This window comes from Haemaphysalis longicornis, unplaced genomic scaffold, assembly GCF_048455015.1.
Source record: "Haemaphysalis longicornis isolate Haplotype H1 unplaced genomic scaffold, Haemaphysalis longicornis Haplotype H1 scaffold_12, whole genome shotgun sequence".
Taxonomy (NCBI): Eukaryota; Metazoa; Arthropoda; class Arachnida; order Ixodida; family Ixodidae; genus Haemaphysalis; species Haemaphysalis longicornis.
The window spans coordinates 46329301-46353020 of record NW_027526225.1 but is presented as its reverse complement, the minus strand read 5'-3'; the positions used below and the strand labels follow the sequence as shown (position 1 = coordinate 46353020).

General features: G+C 46.5%; 1 protein-coding gene across 5 annotated transcripts in view; it reads left to right on the top strand.

Annotated features, from left to right (window-relative positions):
• Nucleotides 1-23374, top strand: part of LOC144162598 (ribonuclease P protein subunit p40-like) — a 31874-nt gene extending 8500 nt beyond the window's left edge. Inside the window, exons 3-7 of one of the 5 annotated variants that reach the window (XM_077693204.1) lie at nucleotides 1721-1789; nucleotides 4647-4742; nucleotides 17469-17802; nucleotides 20312-20452; nucleotides 23083-23374. In XM_077693204.1, coding sequence (XP_077549330.1) covers nucleotides 1721-1789; nucleotides 4647-4742; nucleotides 17469-17802; nucleotides 20312-20452; nucleotides 23083-23257 — 815 coding nt within the window. In that variant the 3' untranslated portion in view covers nucleotides 23258-23374. Of the gene's footprint in view, nucleotides 1-1720; nucleotides 1856-4646; nucleotides 4743-6179; nucleotides 6281-7161; nucleotides 11942-17468; nucleotides 17803-20311; nucleotides 20453-23082 lie in introns of those variants that run through there. The other 4 variants (XM_077693203.1, XM_077693207.1, XM_077693206.1 and 1 more) reach the window with 4 other exon arrangements.
• The last annotated feature ends 346 nt before the right edge of the window (nucleotides 23375-23720 follow it).

The window sequence follows — 23720 nt, the reverse complement described above, 5'->3', positions numbered from 1 at the left end:
TTCAGTCTTGGACGTGAAGGGCACTTCGATTGTCACTTGCAGCACTGCGCAAAGTGCGTGTAGAAAAATTTCAGACAGAGTGATTTGTGCTGGTCCTGTGGTTTTGGGAGAAGTTGCCACATCTCGTGTTGAACAATCTGGAAACGGTCTGAGAAAGTTAATGCCCAGTAAGAGAGGGTGAGAAAAAAGAAAAGGCGGTATGTTGGAAGGTTATGAAGGGTTGTGAAGGAGCTGCTGTCGTCATTCCACTGTATTGCATTCTGAGTGAGCAAAATGCTCGCTTATGTTAGTACCTAGATTACAGAGGGGCCCACAGAAGCACTGCTGCCCACTGCACGACAGATGGCAGGGCAGGGTCCCCAAAGAGTGACCGGAAGCAAAGGAGTGCCTTCAGATAGCAATCTTTGCGTGTGTGTGGAAAAAGTTGTCGCGGTGAAAATGAACTCTGGTCTGCATCGAAGAATACGATTGATGCGACAGCATTTTTCTGCTTATGCTGGTAAGTTGATGCTTTACGGAAAGGGCAGAGGACGGGGGAACGAGGTGGTTGTCTCAAGTGTTTTTGTTGTTGTACGGCATCGTTGTGTGAGGAGCATGATGCAGTCTCACTTTTGCGTTTGCAAGCACTCTTTCACCAGTAACACCCCCAAAATACTGCTCGCAATGAGCTAGCAGTTCGATCAGCTCTGCTCAATGACTGGTCAACAGAACGGCATAACTGGTGTAGACCAGTGAGGGACTTTCCATTCTTCTAGCTGCATGGTTATTGTTTTAGGGTGTAGCTGTCATTCCTCACCCGCCGCGGTGGCTCAGTGGCTAAGGCGTTGCGCTGCTGAGCACGAGGTCGCGGGTTCGATTCCCGGCCACGGCGGCCGCTTTTCTGATGGAGGCGAAAAGCAAAAACACCCGTGTGTACGAGATTTCGGCGCACGTTAAAGATCCCCAGGTGGTTAAAATTAACCCGGAGCCCTCCAATATGGCGCGCCTCATCGCCTGCGTTGCGTCGGTGCGTTAAACCCAACAATCAATCAATCAATCAAAGCTGTCATTCCTCATGTGCATTGACGTGCTGTGCCCAGATAGGCCTTCTTGGGGAAAAGGTAAAAGGTCGGAACAGAGGCACATTTCACAGCCAATGTGGTATGGCATTTGGTGTAGGCTTTGTAGGGCTAGTTTAGAAAGCATTTGGAAAAAGAAATATTGCGATTTGGGAGTTTAATGCACCGACACTCTACCCAGACCATAAGGTGCACTGTGGAGGGCTCTTCTAGATTACTTCTAACCACCTGAGGAACTTTAACGTGCACCACAATCTCGAAACAAGGGCATTCTTGCTTCTTTTCACCTCTTTTTGAAAAGCAGCCACCTCGGCCGGGATTGAACTGGCGTCCTTGGGCTCAGCAGCACAATGCCTTAGTCACCGAGTCACTGTGGTGGGTCTGTGAAGAATTTTAGGCGAACGACCTTAGATAAGGTGGAAGGAAGAGCAGAACCAAAGGGAGTTGCTAGGAAGCTGCTCAGGTTTTTTGATTCAGACAGCATATGGAAGTTGCGTACTGTGACAACCCTCTCTGATGTCCAATTCGGCGGCTTGGTGGCGTTCAGAGGGATGCGTTTTTACAACCTAAAAGAAGCCCTTTTGCTGGATTTGCAAGAAATGAGCCAATGGTGCTTCACGGCTGTTACATGTTTGTTTTCCTCGCTCATTGTGACGCCGCAGGGAAGCTGCACCTGTTGTCAGTCAATACCAGCATGTCCGAGGGGAACTGCGTGGCCGTGACTCCAGCAGGTGAGTCGGCTTTGACAGCACTGTCTAACGGTTCAGCTACAAATTGCTCAACCGAGCCCTTTCATGGTGAGTGCAAACTAATACCCCTGTCACACGGCAGATCTAATGACACTTACAGCAAATGTCATTTGCTCTAAATGTCGTTAGTTCGGCGCTACACAAGAATACCGAATGACATTTGAGGCGAATGACAGGAAAATTCAGTAATAAACAAAGGAATACTGTTTCTAAAAACTGTCAGTGTGGACTTATACTTACATTTTCTTCTTTGTGTTCTTTTTCAAATAAAGAAAGACAAACAAGTACTAATAAAAAAGAAAATCTCGTCTCCAGTGCGCGCGCTAGCCTAATCTGGATTTATTGCAGACTCGTCTCAGCTTGTGATGTCTACTGATTTCACCTAAGTCAATGGTTTTCTTGTTTTTATTTTTAAAAAGTATTCCTTTGTTACGTTTTTAAAAAATATATTACGTGTGAAAACATTCTAGATGCGCTTGAAATGTAATTTTGCGGTTTTGCGAGCTCGCTAATCGTCACCGCTATCACAATCAAATGACATTTGTTCCGCTGTGTAGACCCGCACGGCCGAGCCGAATGTCATTTACAGCTAATGTCATTCAGTTTGAATGACATTAGATTTGCTGTGTGACAGGGGTATAAGCTTGCTCTATTAGACTAAGTTTCCCCACATTTGCACTGCTCATGTGGCGTCTGCTGGGCCTTTCCGTTCCCGTTGTTTGCAGGACAGCTCGAGGAAACATTCTTGTAGTGTTTGCTTTTGTCTCGCCTCTCTTCGGTGACATTTGCTACCACAAAGCGCAATCCCATGTATACTTTCAATTAAGAGGACACTGCTGGTACCAGTTATGCATTGATTTCTTGCCCCAAATATGCCTACCGCATTCGTCTTGCTGAAGGGGCTTGACTTGTGTTATGTGTGTCACCAGCTATAGTTGTTTGGAATGTCTTTTCCGTGTAAAAGTTTAGGTGGGTGAATATTCGAAAATTTTAACTGTCCAAAAGGATTCCACGATATTTAATTTGGATTTGAATGGAATAGTACTGTTAGAAAATTATCGAAGCATTGTTGAAGTATCTCCGAGTTCGAAAATGCAAATAAGCTACTTCTGCCATTCGCGACGGGGTCTTTCCCACAGTACACCAGTGGCGTGCAGCTAAGCTGCAAAAAGAAGTAGGTAGTTGCCTTTGGCCATCGCTTCAGATCCATCTCTTGAGCCAGCTGCGTCGTCATGCTTTTCTTTTCACAACAAAGGTGTTCCGATCAACGCCCTCGAGATAAGAAAGCCAGCTGCCTACAGCCATAGTACCAGCTTTATAATCAAGTTATGGGCAAAGTTAGAAAAGAAAGTCAGTGTCGCACGTCATTTGATCAGAAAACCAGTGGCTCGGAGGCCTAGAACACGTTGAGTGGTGCTGGCATCATGTACCAGCATACGAAACCCGTAGAGTTTCATACTAATATATACCAGAGGGAAACCTGGAGCCACTGTCAAGGCAAGTCGCGCTTTAGCAAGCATTCCATCATGTACCAGGGAGGCACGTTCCACTTGTCCTTGACATGGCTCATGAACAGACTAAAAAGTTGCCTTTGGCTTTAAAAAGGCATAATTTTTAGTGTAAAAGATTGTTTAAATGTGGTGAATTATTGTAAAATTTGAGTTCCAAAAGGATTTCTTTGTTAGGGATTATTCGGAAGCTTTATGCAAGACAAACAAGAAAATGTAAAATTGGTTGGTTTTGGCTTCAGGTGCGAAAAGAAGCCATGTGGGTAGCCAAGTCAAGTAGGCGAGGATCATCGCTCACTGCCAAGGCAGCACCCACGACGGAACGTGACTGCAGCGTTCCGTCTAATGGGAAGCTTGTTTACAGCGAACTTGTCACATTCTATTACCAAAACGCAGGCTTCCTACTCCAAGAAAGGACCATAAGGCTTTCTTTACAAGGCATTGACACTGCCCTGAAAAAGCTACTTTGCAGACTGGCTTGTTATGATGCACTTAGGTCAACTTTGGTCGGAACTCTTTTGATACGTTAGGCCTGAAATGCCTGCCATTCATTCTCGGAACCCACATTTAACATTTTTGTGTGTGCGGGCCACAGGTTTGTTTTGAAAGTAAAATTTTAGACTTTTGCACACCATGATGGCATGCCTAAGAGGGCTTATGTATCATGCTAATTTCTTGTGCTTTGCCTTGCCCCGTACACCAAGTTTTTTGTTTTTGTTTTGTGGAGCTGATGAAACCGCCATTTGCATCACCTTTTCATGAGAGAATGGTGCTAGTAATAGTTGTCAGAATATGTAGTTGCGCCCTATAATTACACTAATACACTGATGCTCTTGAGGTTGAGGTCACCAAGTCAGATGAAAGCTGCCCCATATAAAATACAGTGCCCAACAAAGCTAACAGCAGCAGCATAGCTATTTCATGCGTGTTTTATTCCACAGGAAAATTACGTAAACCCTCTTAAATGAGCCTTTTAGTTTTCTGCGTCAGGGAAGTGTGCTTGAGTAATTGTATATTTCAGTTTTCGTATTGAAAATTACTTAATATTTGCTACGATTAAAAAATATTTGCTTTGATGAGCAGCTATTCGAACAACTTGTATTCACTTTGCATTTGCTTCAACACTAAAAATTATTCGCACACCCACATACATCTTTTCTGTAGTGCTTTATATTAAAGTGGCTACAAAACACATCTGTAACAAGGCAAAGGAACCAACCTTGTCATTATATATAATGTGGTTAGAAACATTTGAGCCAAGTGCCCCCCCCCCCCCCTCCTTTTTATAATTTTGACACTCAGTAATTTTATTCGCATTACACAATTTTCAGGTCAACTTTGGCTGTCTCTGCAAGAGGACGTCTTTCACGGGACAGGCCTTGAATATTCGCATTTGTCAAGCAGCTCCAAGGAGCATCGTGTTTACGGTAGGATGACTTTTTTTATCAATCTTTTGTCAGAGGTTATAAAAAGGTCTTGTTTGAGTTCTAAGCTTTAAGAAGGCGTGTGGAGTGGAAGCATGAAAAGAAAAGCTGATCTACTTGTATTTGAACTGGATAAAGTCCCCGTGTAACTATTCTGGGAAAGAAACAAGGAAAATGTCAACCAGGTTAGTTGTTATACTACTGTGTCAGTTAATTTGTGCAAATCTGTTGAAAGCTTAGTGTAGCGTAGCACATTATTAATGGCTTAGCGAAGCTACGAAATCGGGGTGCAGGGATATACCCAGGGGGGGCCCAGGGGGGCCTGGCTGCACCCCCCAAAATTTTTTGCACCATAGCACCCCCCTCCCCTGCGCCACCTCTCTTCTCATTGCACACATTATAAAGCGCCGCCATATAAATTCCGGGCTTGATAGCTATTTGAGACGTTTTTTCGAAAGGAGCCAAATCAATCTAATGTGAATTTGAGTAAAAAGTGAAAGTTTGTCACTGTACCTAAATGCAATGCTAGTCAAAACTATTGAATGACATGTATTGAATGACAAAAAAAGAAATCATTCTTAAGAATTTTTCAGATCACAATCTAACATTAGGAATTTACGTAGACTTATCTAAGTCCTTTGACTCCCTCCGACATGAAACACTCCTCTGCAAACTGCACTCGTATGGCATGCGTGGTGTCGCCATAGCGATGAGCGGAGTGGCGCGAGGGGATGCTTGACTCATCGCCTGGCTCCTCTAACGACTGTTACGCCCGCTTAAGGAAAATTGCCGTGGGAGTACAAAAGCCCTGTTCTACCGTCGGAACGTCCGTTTGGACAAGAAGGATGGCTCACAAAGGGAGCGCAAGAACGTTACAAAGCCTGACGACGGCATGGTGACAAAGTGTAGGCGCGCATTGCAGTTGTATGGCGGCATGAGACACCGGCGGCAGTCCTTCGGACAACTAAAGCCAGTGACAGCGGCATCGTTGATTGGCAGCCATTGTGGTAATGGCTTCTATGCACAACATCAGGTTTACAGACCCCGAGCTGCATTCCTATGAACAGACCTCGAGAACACAGGGCTTGAGCGGGGAAGGGCACGGAGTCAAGGTGGCCAATGGTCAACATGAGAGAGACGGGTGTGCAGCGGGTCATTGGTGAAAATGAACACGGGTCGGACACCTCGACGGACATCAACCAGACTTTTGGCCGAGAGAAATTTCGGCGTCAACATTGAACTGTGAACAGTTTCTTTGTATTAGAGAGATTATAAAACCCTGTGTATATAGGATGTGAATACAAGACACACTAAACATATTGTGGTCTTGCGATGTCGGAATATCGTCATGGTGTCGGCAGATAGCAATGAGTTTACTTCACCAACGGGCCGAACGAGAGAATGGAGGAGAAGCTCATTCCCCCCTTGCATCCTGAGCAGTTGCTATGGGCGAAGACAGCAGGACAAGCCATGCTTCGACACCGAGGAAGCGACAAGGCGCGTCCCTGGAAATAACAAGCTTCTTCACAAAACTTCCAAAGGTAAGCGCTGACGCTTGCCGCCGTTTTTTTTTTTTTTTTTTTTTTTTTTTTCTGCGTATACTGCAGTCCAGTGCATCTCCGTACTGCAATTTCTGAGGCCTGAATCGTTGGTGCTTTGAATGGTAGGCCGTTAAATGCTGAACTTTGACGGTGGTTTGGGGTAATGTCACACGAAATTAGGCGGATGACATCTCCGATTTACCTAGCATTCTGTTTCCTTTCTTTATGACTAGTAGATGACATCTCCGATTTACCTAGCATTCTGTTTCCTTTCTTTATGACTAGCTAGTAGTCGCAGGTTTTGTTTGGAGGAAACTATGTAAGCGCAAGGGGTTTTCCACAGAGATCTGAACTCTTGAGCGCCTATACATATGCACTTTCAATTGTGTATAACATATAGGATGCTCCGGAAATATGCCTTAGGATATTAGCAGATGGAGTGTATAGTTACTGATCAGTACGCACATTTATTGTTGTAATTATATTAATTACTTCTGTTCTTTTTTAATTTTGCAAACTTGGTGTAGAGGTAATTTTTTTTGAAGCTCCGTATTTATATTCGAAAACAAATAAAGTGTATCGCAAAAGTTTTTTGCTGCGCTCCGCGCAAACTGATCTAATGTACACGGTACAAAATTGACTGAACTATCTTTGGCTACATGCTTTTTGCCCACGACCGTACATGTCTAAAAAAAAAAACTGGGACACTATTGTAAGATAATCGCGTGGTGCTATCTAATGGCGGCCAGCAGTCAGGCCATGTAACCTTACTGAGTGAGACTGAGCATCGTAACTCAAAGAAAGGCTTTCAACAATGTCTACATGCTTCACGTTGGGCTATAAGCTGGGCCTAATTTAAATTAATTTTTTCCTCTTAATAGGAGTCGCACCCTGGCTCGTCCCAAGCTTCCACTTCATCAAACGGAACCATAGCAGCGACAGGCGACGATTCCGGGACATCTGATCAGGTCGAAGAAACAGCAGGAACTGCCATCCCAGTTAGTGAATACGACATTGGACTCTACGTTAACTGCGCTGACATACCTGATGACGTCAAAGATCGGGCATACTCCAAAGCCTGGACACCGCCTTCCGACTACGAATTTCAGCCATCGGTTTTTAGTGACGGCAAGACAAGAAAGTTTTCGTGCCACTGGCTTCAACGATATAAGTGGTTTGCTTTTTCTGATGTTCAGAAGGGAGCATTTTGCAAAACTTGCGTGCTTTTTTGTGCTAAAGCGGAAGCTGGTAAAGGGGCTCACCAACCGTGCAGAAGTCTCATGACCACGCCATTTAGAAAGTGGAAGCACGCCATTGAGACTTTCGAAAGCCATTCGCGGACAGATTATGGAAGCCACTTTTGATGCGCAAAGTTTCCTCGATGTGATGAGAGGCAAAGTGGATGATAGCGTCCATATGCAGCTCAACCAGCAAGCAAAGGATTTGTTTGAGGACAGCAAGGCTAAACTCCGTGCAATCGTTGAGACTATCACACTGTGCAAAGACAAGACCTCGCTCTCAGAGGCGACAAAGATTCAGGGTGACTTACTCTTGAAGAGCCAGCAAACAACGATGGCAACTTCAGGGCGCTTTTACGCTACAGAGCAAATGGAGGGGACACCGTGCTGATTGATCATGTTCAAACAGCCAGAAACAACACTCTGTACTCAAGTCCGCACGTACAAAATGAAATCATTTCTATTATATTGGGAAACTGATCCAAGATAGAATTGTCACAGAAGTCAACAAAGCAGAATTTTTTGCCATGCTAGCAGACGAAACATCGGACATATCGCAAACAGAACAATTTTCATTGTGTGTGCGATTCGTCGATCCCCGACACTTTGTGCATTCGGGAGGATTTCTTGTCATTTTTTAGCTGTGGAAGATGTCAGTGCTTCTAGCTTAGCTCACACAACTGAAAAGTGAGCTTGTTAAGCTAGGCCTTCAGCTGGAACACCTGAGAGGCCAAGGTTACAATGGCGCGGCGGTGATGAGTGGAGAATTCCGCGGTGTACGGGCGATCATTCGAGAAGAGTTTCCAACTGCGTTGTACACGCACTGCTCATCGCACTCCCTCCACCTCTGCCTGAGCGATGCTTCCAAAGTTAAAGACGTTCAACGCGTCTTCGGCACGATCAAGGAAGTTTGCACTTTCTTCACGGGTTCGCTTAAAAGAACTGCGGTCCTGAAGAGGCGCCTTGAATCTGCCTCGAAATCCTTCTGCCGCTTACAATGGTATTGTGAAACGAGGTGAGAATGCCATGAGGCGGTCTCATTGTTTAGTGAGGCATTTCCCCAAATAGTTGCCGCACTAGAAGAGCTCATTGAGATCGCCCGCGATGCAACCAGCACTTCCACCGCATCATCCCTCCACCATCGAGTATGCTCCTTCAACTTTCTCACATGTCTTAGTGTTTGTGACACCTTCTTAAGCTTCACACATAGTTCGTCCGAGTACTTACAGAGCGCGTTTGTTGTCATGAACGTCGCTTTAGACTACGTAGACCTCGTGTTGAAGAAGCTAGAAGAAATGGCTGTTAATTCTGAGGTTGAGTTTCAGAAAAAATTTTCCGTATGTCAAAAGACAGTGTCTGATTTTGGCGTAAACTGTGAAAGGCCGCGAGTAGTCGGCATGCAGAAACATCGCGATAACTTCTCATCAACTTCAGCAGAGGAATAATATAGGCGAGTGACGTTTATTCCATACATGGACGATCTGAGAGCTTCCCTCGAGCGCCGATTTGCAAGTCACAGGTCACTTTTGAGTAGTCTGCACTTTGTTTAACCCAAACACGCCTCTAAAGGAAACTTTGAGTCCATGCAGCTGGCATTCCAATTTTACATACAGGACACGTGGACAACGCACATCCCCGCACTAAGAGGAGAGTGGGAAATGTGCAAAATGAAATGGGAAGCAATGGTAGTCGAGGAGATGCCGCACGATGCCACCGACGCTTGCGATGGGAGCCTGTTTCCGAACGTTCACACACTGGTCCAGCTTTTGGCTACGTTTCCAGTGACAACCGCCACGGCAGAAAGCAGTTTCTCAACATTAAAGAGGGTTAAGACGTAACTACGAAACCGAACCACTGAAGAGCGCCTTAACGGGTTAGCCCTCATGTCAATTCATTGGGCACCAGTCAGCGTGGACGGAATTTTTGCGACGTTTATGCAGAAACCACGCCGAATGGTCATGGCTTGAAAAGGATTTCCGAACCGACACAAAGTACAACTGGCGGAGAGAAAAAGAAAAGATCACTGGAAAATACAGCGCTGCTTTTCTCATTTATGGCGTGCCACTGACATTAAGGTGTAGTGCAGGGGGTAATGCTTATTTATAACGGTATACAGGTTGCTTAATTCTCTTTTCTGACGGGATATTTGCTGTTGTGTGTGCAATGAGTACTATGTTTTCTTGTTTCAACTGTGTGTGTGTGTGTAGCTCTCTCGGTGCGTGTCTTTGTACTGGCTTCATCTGTGTAAATAGCGTATGTAGTAAAGATAGCGTGTACTTAGTCACACAACAATGAAGCACTGTATTTTGTTTTTCTTGTATGTAATTTTCAATTTATTCACATTCAAACTTCCTGCCTGATTCATTAAGTAATTGTGTTACGATCTTTTGTGTAATTGGGGTAGGGTGGGTTGTGATTACCTTGTTTTCGTAGTTCGTTTTTGCACTTAGCTGAGCGCTTCTTGTTCTTCTGAATATGCTGCTGTATATGCATGCGACTGGGTTGTATTAAACAATTGCAGAGTATGGAACTTCGCCTGTGTTGGTCATAGTTCATAATTATTACTCCATCTCGGTAAAAAAAATGCCGGGTTTCACCCGCGCTCTCTAGCACACCCCTTTGTTATCTGGGCATCCCGCTTCTCTTTTTGCACCTTTTGGATGCCGGTATAGTTATAGGCATCTCCTGCCTGGGGTGCGACTCGACCACGGTGGAAGAACAAGGTGTTTCAACGGGGCCGGCTCGCCGCTTGGCTGGCGCGCATGCAGCCTGCTCGTGCTTTTGAGGAGCTCCACTAGATGGCGCTGCATATCCAGTGGCCTGCTGAACTGCATCGGAACGTAAGAAAGCTGCGACAACGACTCGTTTCACGGGCATGTTCAGCGAAATTGAGTGCCGTATTTTTGTTCGAAGTGCCGAATAAAGTTCCGTGATGGGAAAAAAGTTTTCGTGCCTCGTTGCACGACAGGATATAAGTCCTCTTGCGAGAAGTTTTTCCTGCTTTTGGCACCGAAAGAAGAGGATCGACTGAACGTGTGGCGCCATGCAATCCTTCAAGGAAAGACCGGGTGCTGCAACCGACGGACCACGTGTGTGACAGACATTTTGAGCCACCCCTTCTATCGAAAACATGGACTGCCGAATATAAGGGACACGTCCTGATAAGCGTAACACGACGTGCGGAACTTTCAAAGGACGCTGTGCCAACAAAGTTTCCTGATTGCCCTGTGTACCTTTCCAAGACCACCAAAAGCAGGGAGCAACCCATGGAACGACAGCCTCTCCAGCGAAAAAGAAGAATGCCGCGCCTGTAATGAAGGAGCTGCGCGAACAGCCGAATGATCTCCCTGGCCCAGACCCTGGAGGATGCTACTCCAGCCCACTTTCCGCGGCGCAGCCCAATAAAAGTGCAAATTTTGCAGGTGAGCGTGAGCAAAGTGGCCCAGCTTTGTCAATGAAGGCTGTTTCCTCGCCCTTTCTGATCGTTGTTTGATAACCCACTGGAACCCTGCCTTCCATCGAAAACGTGGGGTTTTCACAGGATTGAATTTGGCCAATCAAAAAGCGTCGTCTTTTCCCAGTTAAAGTGCGGGAAATTCGCCGGTGAAGGTGCGTCAAATTCACCGCATGTCGACCAGCCAGCCGCAACTGCGTCATGTTCTTTGGGAGCCGCAAGCTTTGCATCATCATTGGTGGCACCAAGAATTGTGAAGATCAACACAAGTACGAACATCAGGATGGTGCTCCTAGGAAAGGCAGTGCTGTGATAGAAAAGAGGCAGCATTCAGGCCCCATATCCACAGTTGAAAATGTCAGAGACCTCGTGAAGCATGTAGAAGAAATCAGGCTCTGTGCTGGAGGGCCAAGTACGCTGGAGTATCCAGATGTGGAGCCAAAAAGTGCATTTGTTGACATGTATGACAAATGGCGACACAACAGCTGCCAGGTCATACTCAACACGGACTCATCAGTTTGCCAAAAATGCGCCAGCCTTTCAGACACCTTGCAGATGCACCAAGAAAAGAAAACTAGAGAGAACAAATCCAAAGGGAAGGCTCAGGGTTTGTGCACTTTGACATGGCTACAAGAACAAAGACAAGATAGCAGCACTGCGACGTGCTAATTATGCTTTAGGGAGATCGAAAAGTCGCCTTCTCAAGAGTTTCAAGAACCTTTCTACAGAACTTAAGCAAGCTCGTCAACGCATTCAAAACTCAGTCAAATGAATCTTCCAAGCGCACAACTAACCGCAGTCAAAGAGTGCATTGCAGCAGCCAGATTTCAGAATAAGAAAAGCCGTCGTTACACAGAAGACTGGATTTTGATGTGCCTCCTATTGCACATCCGCAGCCCTGCAGCATACTCTTTCCTTCGTGGCAATGATGTGCTACCTTTACCATGTGTAACAACAATTTGGAAGTACTTGAGCTTGGTTAGGGCACAATGCGGATTTGACAGCAGGTTTTTCGCTGCCCTCAAGAAGAGGCTGGCTACGAAGAACGAGTTTCAGCGGCACGGTATCCTTGTATTTGATGAAATGCAAGTACGCAAGGAAGAAATGAGGGTGCATTCCAAGACAATGACCTATAGTGGCTACAGAGATTTTGGGGCCATTGCAGGCAGCACCACTAATGTACTTTAGTGAGCATGCTCATTGGTCCCATTATGATAAGCTAGTATTTGTTAAGGATGTGAAGCAACCTGCCCACCTGCGTGTCTGCCCCAAGATAACTTTTGCACACATCAATCCCACAAACACCGAAAAGATACGTGTGAAGCTGGCCACGCAAATTTTTAGCCAAAGCGTAGCGGATGGCCTAGAATGCTGCTCGGCAAGGGGAACAGATGGCCTTCAAAATGTTAAAGGGACAGTGCGGTTCACAAAAAAGTTCAATGACCTCTTTGGCGCACTGAACAGGTACCATCCCAAGGAGGGCATTACCAACGGAAGGGTTCTTGCTTCCTTCCCGCATTGACTAAATACGGGGGAAAAGGAGGCAGCGTCAGGCAAGATAGCTGAGCAAGCTTTTTAACCGACCAGACGGCTGAAGGCCTTCGTGCGACAGTTCTCTCAGCACTGGAGCTGTCGCGATACCTCTTAAAAAGCTGCTGTTTTAAGTGCGTTTTGACGGGAAAGTTCAATCAGGATGTGCTAGTGCGGTTTTTTGGCGTCATTCGCCATGTAGGCGGTCAGAATGAGCAGCCTTCTATGCCCCCTTTCCTTCAACTTTATAATATGTTGTCCTTTTATAGTCCAATGAAGCCACCGAAATTTGGAAATTGCGAACTTCAGGGTAGCCTGGAATGCTGTGCACTAACACTGACAGACTTAAAGCTTGCTTTCCAAGAAGCTGGTGCACAGACGACAAAGCTCCAGGAGCTGAAGAGGAACTAGATGGATTAGTTTCAGCAGAAGTCGAGTGCAAGGATGTTTTTGATCATGTTTATGAAGTCCCTTCTGACTGCATCATTTACTGCCTTGAAGGATTCATGTGTAGGAAACTTCTTCGCAATATGTTGTGCCTCGTATGTCGAGAAGGCCTTGTTGAAGAAAGCGAAGTTCACAAACAACCGGAAGGAGCTCTTGTTTTGTGCAAAACCAGAGGTGGCCTTCTGCACCCGAAGTGACATGTTTTCCACTTTCTGCAAGCCGCAGAAGTCCAGTTTCATAAGGATGAGGCTGACAAGAATGTTTATGAACTCACTGTCAAGAGTGTGCTTGAAGAGCACCAATTTTCATTTCTTGTCCAAACCACAAAGAAGAAATCATGGCTACCTTGCTACATGTGAGAATGAGGCAGTTTTGCAAGCAGAGGCTAGTTCAAATGAAGAACAAAGCCCAGCAACTGCGCAAGCTTGCAAAGCTGACGTGATTTGGTGGATTTTACTGTGTGTAATTGCTGAAGCAGTGTTTGTTACACGCCTGTTTTCCACAAAGAGGGGAAGGACATGCGCAGAAGTTCTTGTTGTGTTTTCTGTTTCATTGTGCTGTACTGTAATGTGCAAATTCTGTTGTACATAAACACTGATGGATTGTTTATACACGCATGTCTTCAATAAAAAAGTGAAATTGATTGATTTTTTATGGGGTTACGGCGCCGAAACTACCCGGGTTATGAGGCGCGTCGTAGTGGAAGAGAGCTTCATATTAATTTTGACCACCTGGGGATCGTTAACGTGCCCGGAATCTCAAACACACGGGTGTTCTTGCTTTTTACCTCCATCAGAAAAGCAGCTGGGAATCGAGCCCACGTCCTTGGGCTCAGCAGCACAACGCCAGAGCCACTAAGCTACCGCGGCGGGTAGAGGAGAAATGCAGTCGCAAAAGTGAATTTATTGAGTTTTCAATGGAAGTCATCATTAGCTTCCTATTTTTATGCAACAGCAGTGCCTGCCTCGTGGGTGCGGTATAGCATTTACAGCAGTGTTAAAGATTCCATCCCCTGCGCTGCTGCTATATTTCTGATGCAGGCTAAACAAAAATAGCGGTCGCGTGCCATGTGTACATAACATAGCGCCAGCTGATTGTAATCATTTCGCTCTCAAGGTCTGCGTTGCGTTGGAGACAGGTTTTTTTACGACCTCTCGTGCTGCATCGAATAGAGCAAAGACGCCCATTACTGCTCACCCAGTCTACACAAGCCATCGATTGAGTTAGGGATGCTGCGCTTGCCTTTCACGGCCCCGACTGGCGCAGGCAATGCATAGAGCCCGGCTACGATGGCCCTGACACAAGTGCTGCCACCTGCCGGAAGGAGCGGAAGTGTGACTAAACCGTCAGCGCCCTCGCGGCCTTCGTTCAAACACCTATAATATTCTTCCACCATGGACTCGACCAATAGGAGATAGGCACGTTAGACGTCGCACTCCCCCATCATTGTTGTTTAGAGAAAGGGATATATATATAGTTGACTTATTTGGTTCGAAATCTGTTTATTTAAAAAGATAGAAGAGGAAACGCCATCGCAGGTGGAGGGTGATTTCATGTCTTTTAAATAACTCTAACAGTCATCAGTCGAGTCACCCAGTGGAGGCACTTTTCTGCTGTGTTTATGTGACATTTTTCCTAATTTTCCGTCGTGGGCGTAATACGTTTAGGACCGCTGCGTCATGTGCAGATACGAAAACAAAGCCAAAGGAAACAAGGAATAAGGTGAAGAGGTGAATTATTCTTCACTAGTGAGTCTATGTGCCTCTTCTTTTTTAGATTGTAGGCGTCTTTGCTGGAATATTTCCGTTCAAATAAACTTATGAAAGAACCATAAGTCTACGTAAGGACCAAGTGAGTGAGTGTTGTGTGGTCTATTATGAACGAAAAAACTCCCACCTCCCCTCGCGGGAACCCCTGTGTAGATGCAACGCATAGGGGGTTCACGTTGCAGCGTTGGACAGCGGAGGAACGGCGCTGGAACGATGGAGTGGAGCGGCGCAGGCACCGCGTTTTATAGCGCGCATAACGGTGAGGGGACGCGCCGGCGCCACTGCGTCTGCCGCGGCTATGATGCAACACAATCCAACGCAATCCACTTTAATCCAATCCAAATCCAAGCCAATCCAATCGAATCCAATCCAATGCCCCTCGCGAGAGAGTGTTCGCTATCGGAGAGGAGAGGGGGTGAGCGGCGGAGAGCGAATCTGGCGCGGCGAAGAGAATGGGGGAGGGGTGGACGCCGACAACGACGACGCCGACGCCGGATGCATGGACAAGGCGGGTGAACGAGATGCGTGGCATCTAAAAAGTTCGCACTTTGTAACACACTAAAGTGCTTATATTTATCACTGTAACAGTAACAAACAATTATGAGAAATGGTCCAAGAACGAAATTCCACTGGAGCTATCATTTCACGAAGGGGGGCTTCAAATGTTAGCTCCATCAATGTTCCCCGTTTTTTGATGATTATCATCTCAAGCCCCAATTTCCCTCTGAACATTAGTCTTGTTTAGATTTCTAACGGGCAATGTGGTTTTTGAAAACGCACTCAAAGAGCCGTGAAATTAACGTGAACTCTGTGTGTATAGTTTGACGGGTTATGCTTGGAAAGCCATTCTGCAGGTTCCTGGCATTCCGTTTGTTCCACAGCGAACGCATAAAACTCTGCTGAGATGATGAAAATGTGATGTGTGATCATTTTTGCAGAGTCCACGTGTCTGCCTTGTTGAGCGAGTGTTTGGGAGTACGCTCCCAGTTGGCCATTTTCCTGATAAAGGTGAAAAGCGTAAATGTCCACGTGTAGAAAGTTTTATTGCATACCACAGGTGGTATTAATCAATCGAATCTGCATAGTCCAGTACTAGGCACGTCTCATGCCCAAAGTGCATCTCCTTTAGAGCACAAAACTTCAACTTTGATTTGCTCTAGAAAAAACTGGCTGAATTTTATGCCATCGTAGAGCGGTTTCTGTGAGAGGGTGAGTTTGGGGCAGAGAGATGTATGGGACTGTCTAGGCGTAAAGGGCGTCCTTCACTTCCGGCCCAAAGAGCAGCAGGCGGATGGCTTTTAAATGCTCACTCAAGAGGTCACATCAACTACATCATAGCCACCACATCCTCCCCGGTAAAATTTGATGAGTTGCACGATGTCCACAGTTTTTCCAAATATCCTCCAAGCTGGCAAGACACATGTCTGGGCCTGATAGAAAAACCAATCCTGGCAGGTTCCTTCTAAAGAATAGTTACCATATAGGTCTGAATATAGCTTTTATTCACTGGTGAGGCACACATGCCGGCAACCATGTGAGTGTGCCGTCACTGGTTACGTCGGGCTCCGCGGGATGGTGGTACTTGTCCATGCTAAGCACATGGTTTGTTTTGGACGTTCCAAACTATACCCTACCGAATGCAAAGTAATGCCTTGAAACCAATGTGAGTGCGATTAATAACATCTCTATTGACACCACCATTGAGAATCGGGTTGAAACACAGCAGACGACGCATGCCGGTGTCTTTTTTTTTTTTTCTTCGGTGTGTGGGTGCAGTGGCAAAAGCCGCGCCATGTCGTGGCGCATCAGCCATGTCTATGGCCGTTTCCAGTGTTGCCAAACGAGGAAATTGACTGCTGAACTTTTGAATGAATACCATATATAGGTCAAGCTGGAATATAGGTCGACCCCCTTACCTTGCGGCCGAGAAATTGGATGGAAAATTATGCAGATATTACCATTTTATTGAGGGTATAAGCACTTTTTGTCATTAGAGCTGTCAGAAATCTTGTCAGATGACTGTCCCCCACACAGCAAGTCGTTCTTGGTGGAGTCCGGGAAATTGCTTATGGAGCGCTTCTTTTAAACACTCACAAGACCATGTCATCAGTAAGCGAGCGCCAAGCATGGGACACCCATGTGCAGACCGCAACGAGATTCGGTTTGCGCAGGTGGCCAGCAAACGTCTCGGTGTTGCCCCCGGCCATCCATTTGTAGAGACGTCGCACGATGCTCTCTGACAAAAGTGGCCACCTTGTCCCTCAGTTCCAGGGGCACATCACAGCAGCACCCCCCAAAACGAGGTCTTTCGAGCATTGCATACTGAGAGCTGGCCCTTCAGCTTATGCCAGTAGCATGCACTCTCTTCGGCGGCACTGTACTGGCGCTAGTCGGACACATTGCCGTCGGCTTGGGCATACCATACAACATTTCTTTTAAATGCTGTTGTGAACTGGTGCTAAGTGCCTTAACTTATCTTGAGCCAGAAGAAAATAGCATGCACATGCCCACTGACAGCGAGAGAAGCAACAACAAAAAGGAAATGGTGGCAAGTTCAATTGATGTTGGTGGCAATGGCGCCTTTGCAGTTTGGATGGGCTCGATGGGCTGTCTGGTTGCCAGATGACCACTAATGTTATGACAATGACCGGTATATAGGTCGACGGGTTCGGCAAACATTTTGGGGTAAAAAATTTCGACCTATATTCCCACCTATATGGTAACCTTCGAAAATATTGTTCCTCTTTCAGGGTCAATGATAGACCTGCGGAAAGAGTGCTTCCGTCCGGAGAAAAAGAACTACGAGCGGGTGCGGCAGTCCCTGGAGAGGTGTGGCGAGCTCGTAGCCAATGTGGCCGTCTGCTGGGAGCCCCCGGAAGAGCCTCCCAGCCTGCCTGCCTTGTCGGCTAAGAGCCACTTCAGCCACGCTGGCTACAACGTGGTCACCTGCAAGCCTCGCCACCGGTCATCCGTGGAGTTTACCCAGTCCACCCCCGCAGCGTTGGAGACGCTGGATCTGGAGGAGGAGGATCTGCTGCCAGTGCACGAGTGGCTCGGAGCTGTCGTCTGTGGCATCGCCTCGAGGTGCACTGTTGTCTCTGTCGTTGTTGCTCATTGAAGCCAAAGCCTTGCTGTAATATTCTGAGCAAGCGCCCCCCTGTAGGCAAGTCGAGATTACTGGAAAACTGGGGAAGGAACTAACAGGTGCATCACTCAAGGTGCATCACTCAGGGAACTCATAGCAGGTCGCTTGGCAAAGAGCACATGTCCGTGTTGGACAAGTTGGAGAGCGTTGTGATAGCATCCGGTCTGCCTAAACAGGTGCGCATAACCAATTTCTTCTGCAAATTAACTTCGGCTTTGCTCATCGTGCAATTGTGTCTTTGACGCTTTTTTGCCAAGTGGTTCCTGGGTGGAGGAGCAGCCTGCATAAGTGATTGTGCTCTGGAAGCAGTTTCTGTACGAACGACCCATAAGCGTAGCGAACTGTGCCCCGATCATAAGTGTCGCACAAGTGTGTCCCGACTAATGGTGGTGATTGTAAAGCATTCAGAGAGCCAGGTTACCACTGTGGCTGGAAGTTGCTGGCCTCTTTCAGCAATGGCCCCAATGACAATTTATGGGACACTTGTGCATATATTATGAGCTATGTTTTCAGCTTGTCTAAATTCTTTTTGGGCCAGGAGTTCCATTCTGGCGGGCAAGCGGCAAACTTCGCTTCATGGCTGCAGGCAGCGTGCTGCTATCGTCGCGCACCGTCCAGGCGATATCCGCGGCCGCATGAAGGCGCCTGCCGTATGTGTGCCATGTTTTTGCGCGCAAAAACGCTTATTACACTTACAACGAACTGTGTATATGACAAGCAATTTCAGCGTGACGGTTGAGTTTGTTATTAGGGGTCTTGACTGCATTCATGGGCACGTGCAAGCAGCTCTTTTAAATTATCCTTTCAGCCACTGGAGACAGTTCTTTTTTTTCATTAATGGTTTCAAGAAATTAAACGGTGATGTTATGCCAGTAACGTGGAAGCCTTTTGTTAATGTTCAATTTGCTGAAGCAGTGGCGCATGTATTTGTTGAAAGCCAGAAACGTGGTGTTCTCAGGTGGTTAGCTCCTGTGGCTGCATTTATCTAGACGCACCATGGCAGGGGATAATGATGCAGGTTCTGTGCCTTGTTAAAGGAGCCATGAAGAGAAAATGCAAGCTTGGGTCATAAGTAAAGGCTGCTTTGTCCTGATAAAAATTATACCGATTTCATCGCAAAATTCGAAAAAATAACGGAGATATTAAGGAAAACGTGTGGAGCTGTGGCAACTCGCTAGCCAGTTTCCGGCAACTTTTCTATGACGTCGCAGAATCTTGTTTGGGCGATTGACGGCGGCCGAACTAATCAATCGCCAGGACGCATGACTGGACAATTGTAGTGGGGCCGCTAGTTCTCTTTGATCAAATCACTTGAATGCTAACGTGCACCTAACCCCTGAAAATTATGTTTTTAGTGCTGGCCCATATGACGTCACTCGCACCGATGACACGTCACTGTGGCGCGAAATTTGAAAGTTCTAAAGTATTTCTTGCGTTTTTATCGGTTAAAAACGTCTTTCGTGGCCGTAATGGAGCTGAGTGAGGTACTGAAGCCTAACTCTTTAAAGTAAAACAAAGTTGTATTTTCTCTTCATGGACCCTTTAAAGGGACCCTGCAACACTTGCCATCGACTACTAGTAATGTATTTTGGGATAAAGTCTATTGTCCCAGAAATCTCCTCCCGCAAGAATTATGAAAATCCGTTCACAATTAACGAAACTATGCGCGATGAGAAATCGCGCATAATCGTTCCCTCTCAACTCGACCGCGGACAACGCGACGAAAGCTGCGCGCTCTCTCCCGGAGAGGGGGGCGGCTCGTGGCGTTCTCTTCGGCGGCCTTCGATATATCACATGCCGGGTAGTTTTCTCCTTTTCTCCGCAACGCGGAGGGGCCTATTTCCAGTCTGGTGCCACAAAAAAGCAGGCATGGGTGCCTGCTCGCAAGTGCGCGCTCGGGCTGGTAGGGCGTTTTTGAAGCAATAAACACTTGTAGTCGAGTGGTCCCGTTGAAAGGGAAGTATTGAGCTCATCACTCAAGCTCTGCGCGCACTCAAAACACAAAAGAAACGGAAAAACTGTGCCTACAGGTTCAGGCATAGAAGAGGTTCGTACACAGCGATGACGACAACGGAAATGGGAGAATCTAGCCACGAAGTTGACCAGTGACAGCCGATCGGGCAGCCATGGCCCCAGTGACGTTGCTTAGGCCATGCCATGGCCTCAGTGACGTTGCTTAGGCCATGCCAGGGGTTGCATAATGAGGACAACTGAAGAGAGAGCGGTTGGTTTTTCCGCGTCTTTCACATCGATTTTCGCGCTCACCGCTTCACGTGCACGTGTAATATTTGGCTCAGGTATTCCTGGCAGTGTAATCTAAACGTCGCGCAGGTTTACTTGCACTGCTCAAAGAGTGTTGCAGGGTCCCTTTAAGGTGTTGTTGTGCCTCTGCTGGCTGCCCCTCAAAAGCCTTCCTTCTGCTGGCTTTCCTCCTCCTCACCCACTCAGGGACCCCGAGAATCTGGACGACGAATTTGTCAGCCGCTACCACTGCCCCCAGCCCAGCACGGAGGTGTCGCGGCTCTTGGTGGCCGACTGGCGGGGCTTCTTCACGCCAGCCTGTGTCGTCCACCTCGTCTCCCTTCTCAGGTGACATGGCTCGATTGTATCTCCCCTGTCACAGATCCGGCGTCTCATCTTGTGAACACGTGTGCAGCCATATTTTACAGTACCACTAGTAATGCTTTTATATTTGACCAATATATTTTCCCAGCTCAAACTCTTTGCCCAGATTGCATTTTCTTTGAAAATCTTGTTGTACACACATTGGCTTCACATTTGCAGTTGGTGATGCCGGGTGGTACAGATTTTTTGGGATACCTGTGTGCATGTCGAACACCTAGGCCTTTGGATTGTTTTACTTCATCGTGTTTTGCTTGATGTACCTCGTAGTTCTGTTTTTCCCCCACTTTTCCCACATATTACGAAGCATTTTCATTATTTTATGAGTTCTGAGTGCAAGTTGCTTCGCCTGTTTTCTCGCTTCTATTTTTGTAGTCTCCGTATTACTTTTTGCGTGTTTTTCTTTTGTTGGCCGCCCTGTTATTGATTTTTGTATCCCCCTTACTCAATGCTCTCGAGAGCCTATAAGGTATCATGCCTACAAGTGTGCCTACAGAATGGGAATGGACGTCTAGTGGTGTCTGGAGGCTGTGTTTTGTGTGGCATGCCTTTGTGCAGTACAACCAGTATCCCTCTGAAAATGTGCGGCATGAAATGTGCCATCAATCGTGATTTGCTCTGCTCATTGCCTACTGCTGCGCGCAGAGTTTGTAAACAGCACTGCTTCTAGCAAAAACAAGTTACCACACATCAATAGGGATGTGCGAATACGTACTGATTTTTGCGTTGAAACAAATACAAAGTAAGTGATTTTGTTTGAAGAAAACTGGAACCTGCAATTGCTTAAGCATTCTTTGGTAACTAGCCTGTAGAAAAAGACTTATTCGAAAGGGTTTGTGGAGTCCTTCTATGCCATGAAACAGATATAGAAGCCATCCTGCTACTCCTGGCTCTGTTTAGGATACTATATATATTTTATATGCGGGCAACTCGCATCTCATGTAGTGACCTTAAAACAACAAGTGTTTTGAGTATTTGTTTAATAATAAGTGAAAATATTTTTGGAAGCTGTTAGATTTAGGAAGCAAATTCCATGTATAGGGAAATGCAAGGCATAAAAAAACTAACCTGATGTGAAACCCTCGTCAGCATGCCTTAATGGAGTGGTGGCATCATCCCTGTTTTGCAGTTGGTCATGGGACCCTTTCCCAGTACCAAGTGCACGAATTTTTAAAGACTGCAGTCTTTCTTGGGCTACTTGGATGCGGAAATTTCGGTTCGTCTGTCTGTGTCCCTCGATTCAGTTGCCTGGCCAAAGCTGAGACAGCTGTTGAACGAGACGTTTTTATTGTCAAATCCATGTCTAAGCATCTAAATCTGGTAACAGTGTTTATACTTGTCAACATTGCTGATCAAAAACAAATCATTACGCATATCTGAGGCAGAACCCCAATACGCAAGTAGTATTTGCAGTGTTCCTTTATTGCGAAATACATGGATGCTTAATTTTTGCAATAGCAAATAAAATATTACAGAAAGTACAGGGGGAAAAAAACGAAACGCAGAGTGCAGCGGTACTGGTGGCGCCACCTGGCAGTGGCCCTGAGTGCGCACGTCCTTGTGCTTCCCAGATCCATTGCCAGATGGCGCCACCAGTGTCGCCAGAAGAATATCTTAAAATCACTTGTGCCACAAATGTCCCTGCAAGCACACACAAGAGTCTCAAGTATGGGTTCCGCGAAAGGCATGTCATGCCTAATATAAATTCATCAAAAAAGCAGAGGCCAAAATGTCCTCAAGTGACTAATAACAACACACAGGTTAAACCAGCTCTGTAAAAGCCACCACAGTGTCAACGCCTTCCTGCCAAGAAGGCTACTTTCAGTGTCTTGGAGCATAATGCTCTACAAACTCATCATTTTTCTTATATTCTAGTCTAAAAAAAAAAGAAAAAGAGCATTATAGGTTTCAAAACAAGATGAACTTTGCACATCATTTGGTCAGACAACCAGAGACTCAGGGACTAAATCAGGACGCAGCTGGGCTTTTTTACGTAGAGAGTGTTAATGAGGGTGACGGTGCCATCAGGATGTAAAAGGAAAAGCACAAAAAAGTGAACCCGATGTCAAGGAGGCAAGACGCCCTCCCCAGAAGGACGTTCCCCCGTGCCGTTTACCTGCATGTCACCGGTGCCGAGTGGGAAAGCCCTCACCAAAAGCAGACATTGCTGGTGCATTTTTGTGGCGGTCTAAAGTGTGATGCGTCCAGTGCCCAACTTGTTCTAAGTTGTTGCAAAGAGTGTGTTTTGCAGCATGTGTTTTAGCAGGGTGTTTCTTGTTTTCAACAAGGCGAAATTTTGTCTAACCGAGCTCCTTGAAACAACTCTCCCTTAGCGTTTTCAAACTTCGAAATACTTGGGAAATATTTTCGAATTTTTTAATAGTGCTGCTTGATTTGAAGCCGACTTGAGTATCGCGTTATTTGCTTGTACATTATTAAGTTTTGAATATTTGCACACCCCTGCATATGCGCAACATAAGCAGGGCTGATTGTATGTGAAATGGTCGGCGTTATCGCCGCAGTGTGGGCTGCTGTCGCCTTTGCTGCCACTTGTTCCTTGATACTTCTGAGCATATTGTGGGTCTTTCTTTGTGCAGGCAATGCATGGTTGGGGAAGAGTGGCCGTTCTTCTGCCTGGTGCTTCACAGGTTCGACGATGACCCCACCCAGCCGTGTGACAAACATCGAAGCTTGCTGCTTGGGCGTAGTTCTGAACTGAGCATCGTGTGTGCGGCCAATGGACGCTACTGCCTCTTCCGATCACCAAAGTGACTGCCTGGAATGAGTGAATGCCGAGTCTGTGAAAATGCAGTTTCAGGTGAAACAGACGTGGAGGGTTTGCTTTCGTGACCTGGAGGCTATTAAAGGGACACTGAAGTGATTTGTAAACAATGCGGGATTACGAGCGCAAATTGTAGTCCGGAGTCCTTAGGTCCTGTTTCGACCACTCTGAGCGCGTTTACGCGAATTTATTTAGTAGAAAAATCAATTCGAAAATGCTGTCCTCCTCTCTGCACTCTCACCCATTTTCTTTGGCATTTTCGTGTGACGTCAGCAGGAGAGGAGCTGGCAATTGGCTGCGCTACTGCACGGCTCGCCGACCTTCCGCGACCGAGTCAGTCGGCCCAACGTTTAGTCAGCCGGCCGCCGACGGTTCATGGCAGTACGCTCGATCAGTTGAAACTAAGCCACAACACGTTTGTGAATGGAAGAATGCGCCTTTCTTTACTTCGTT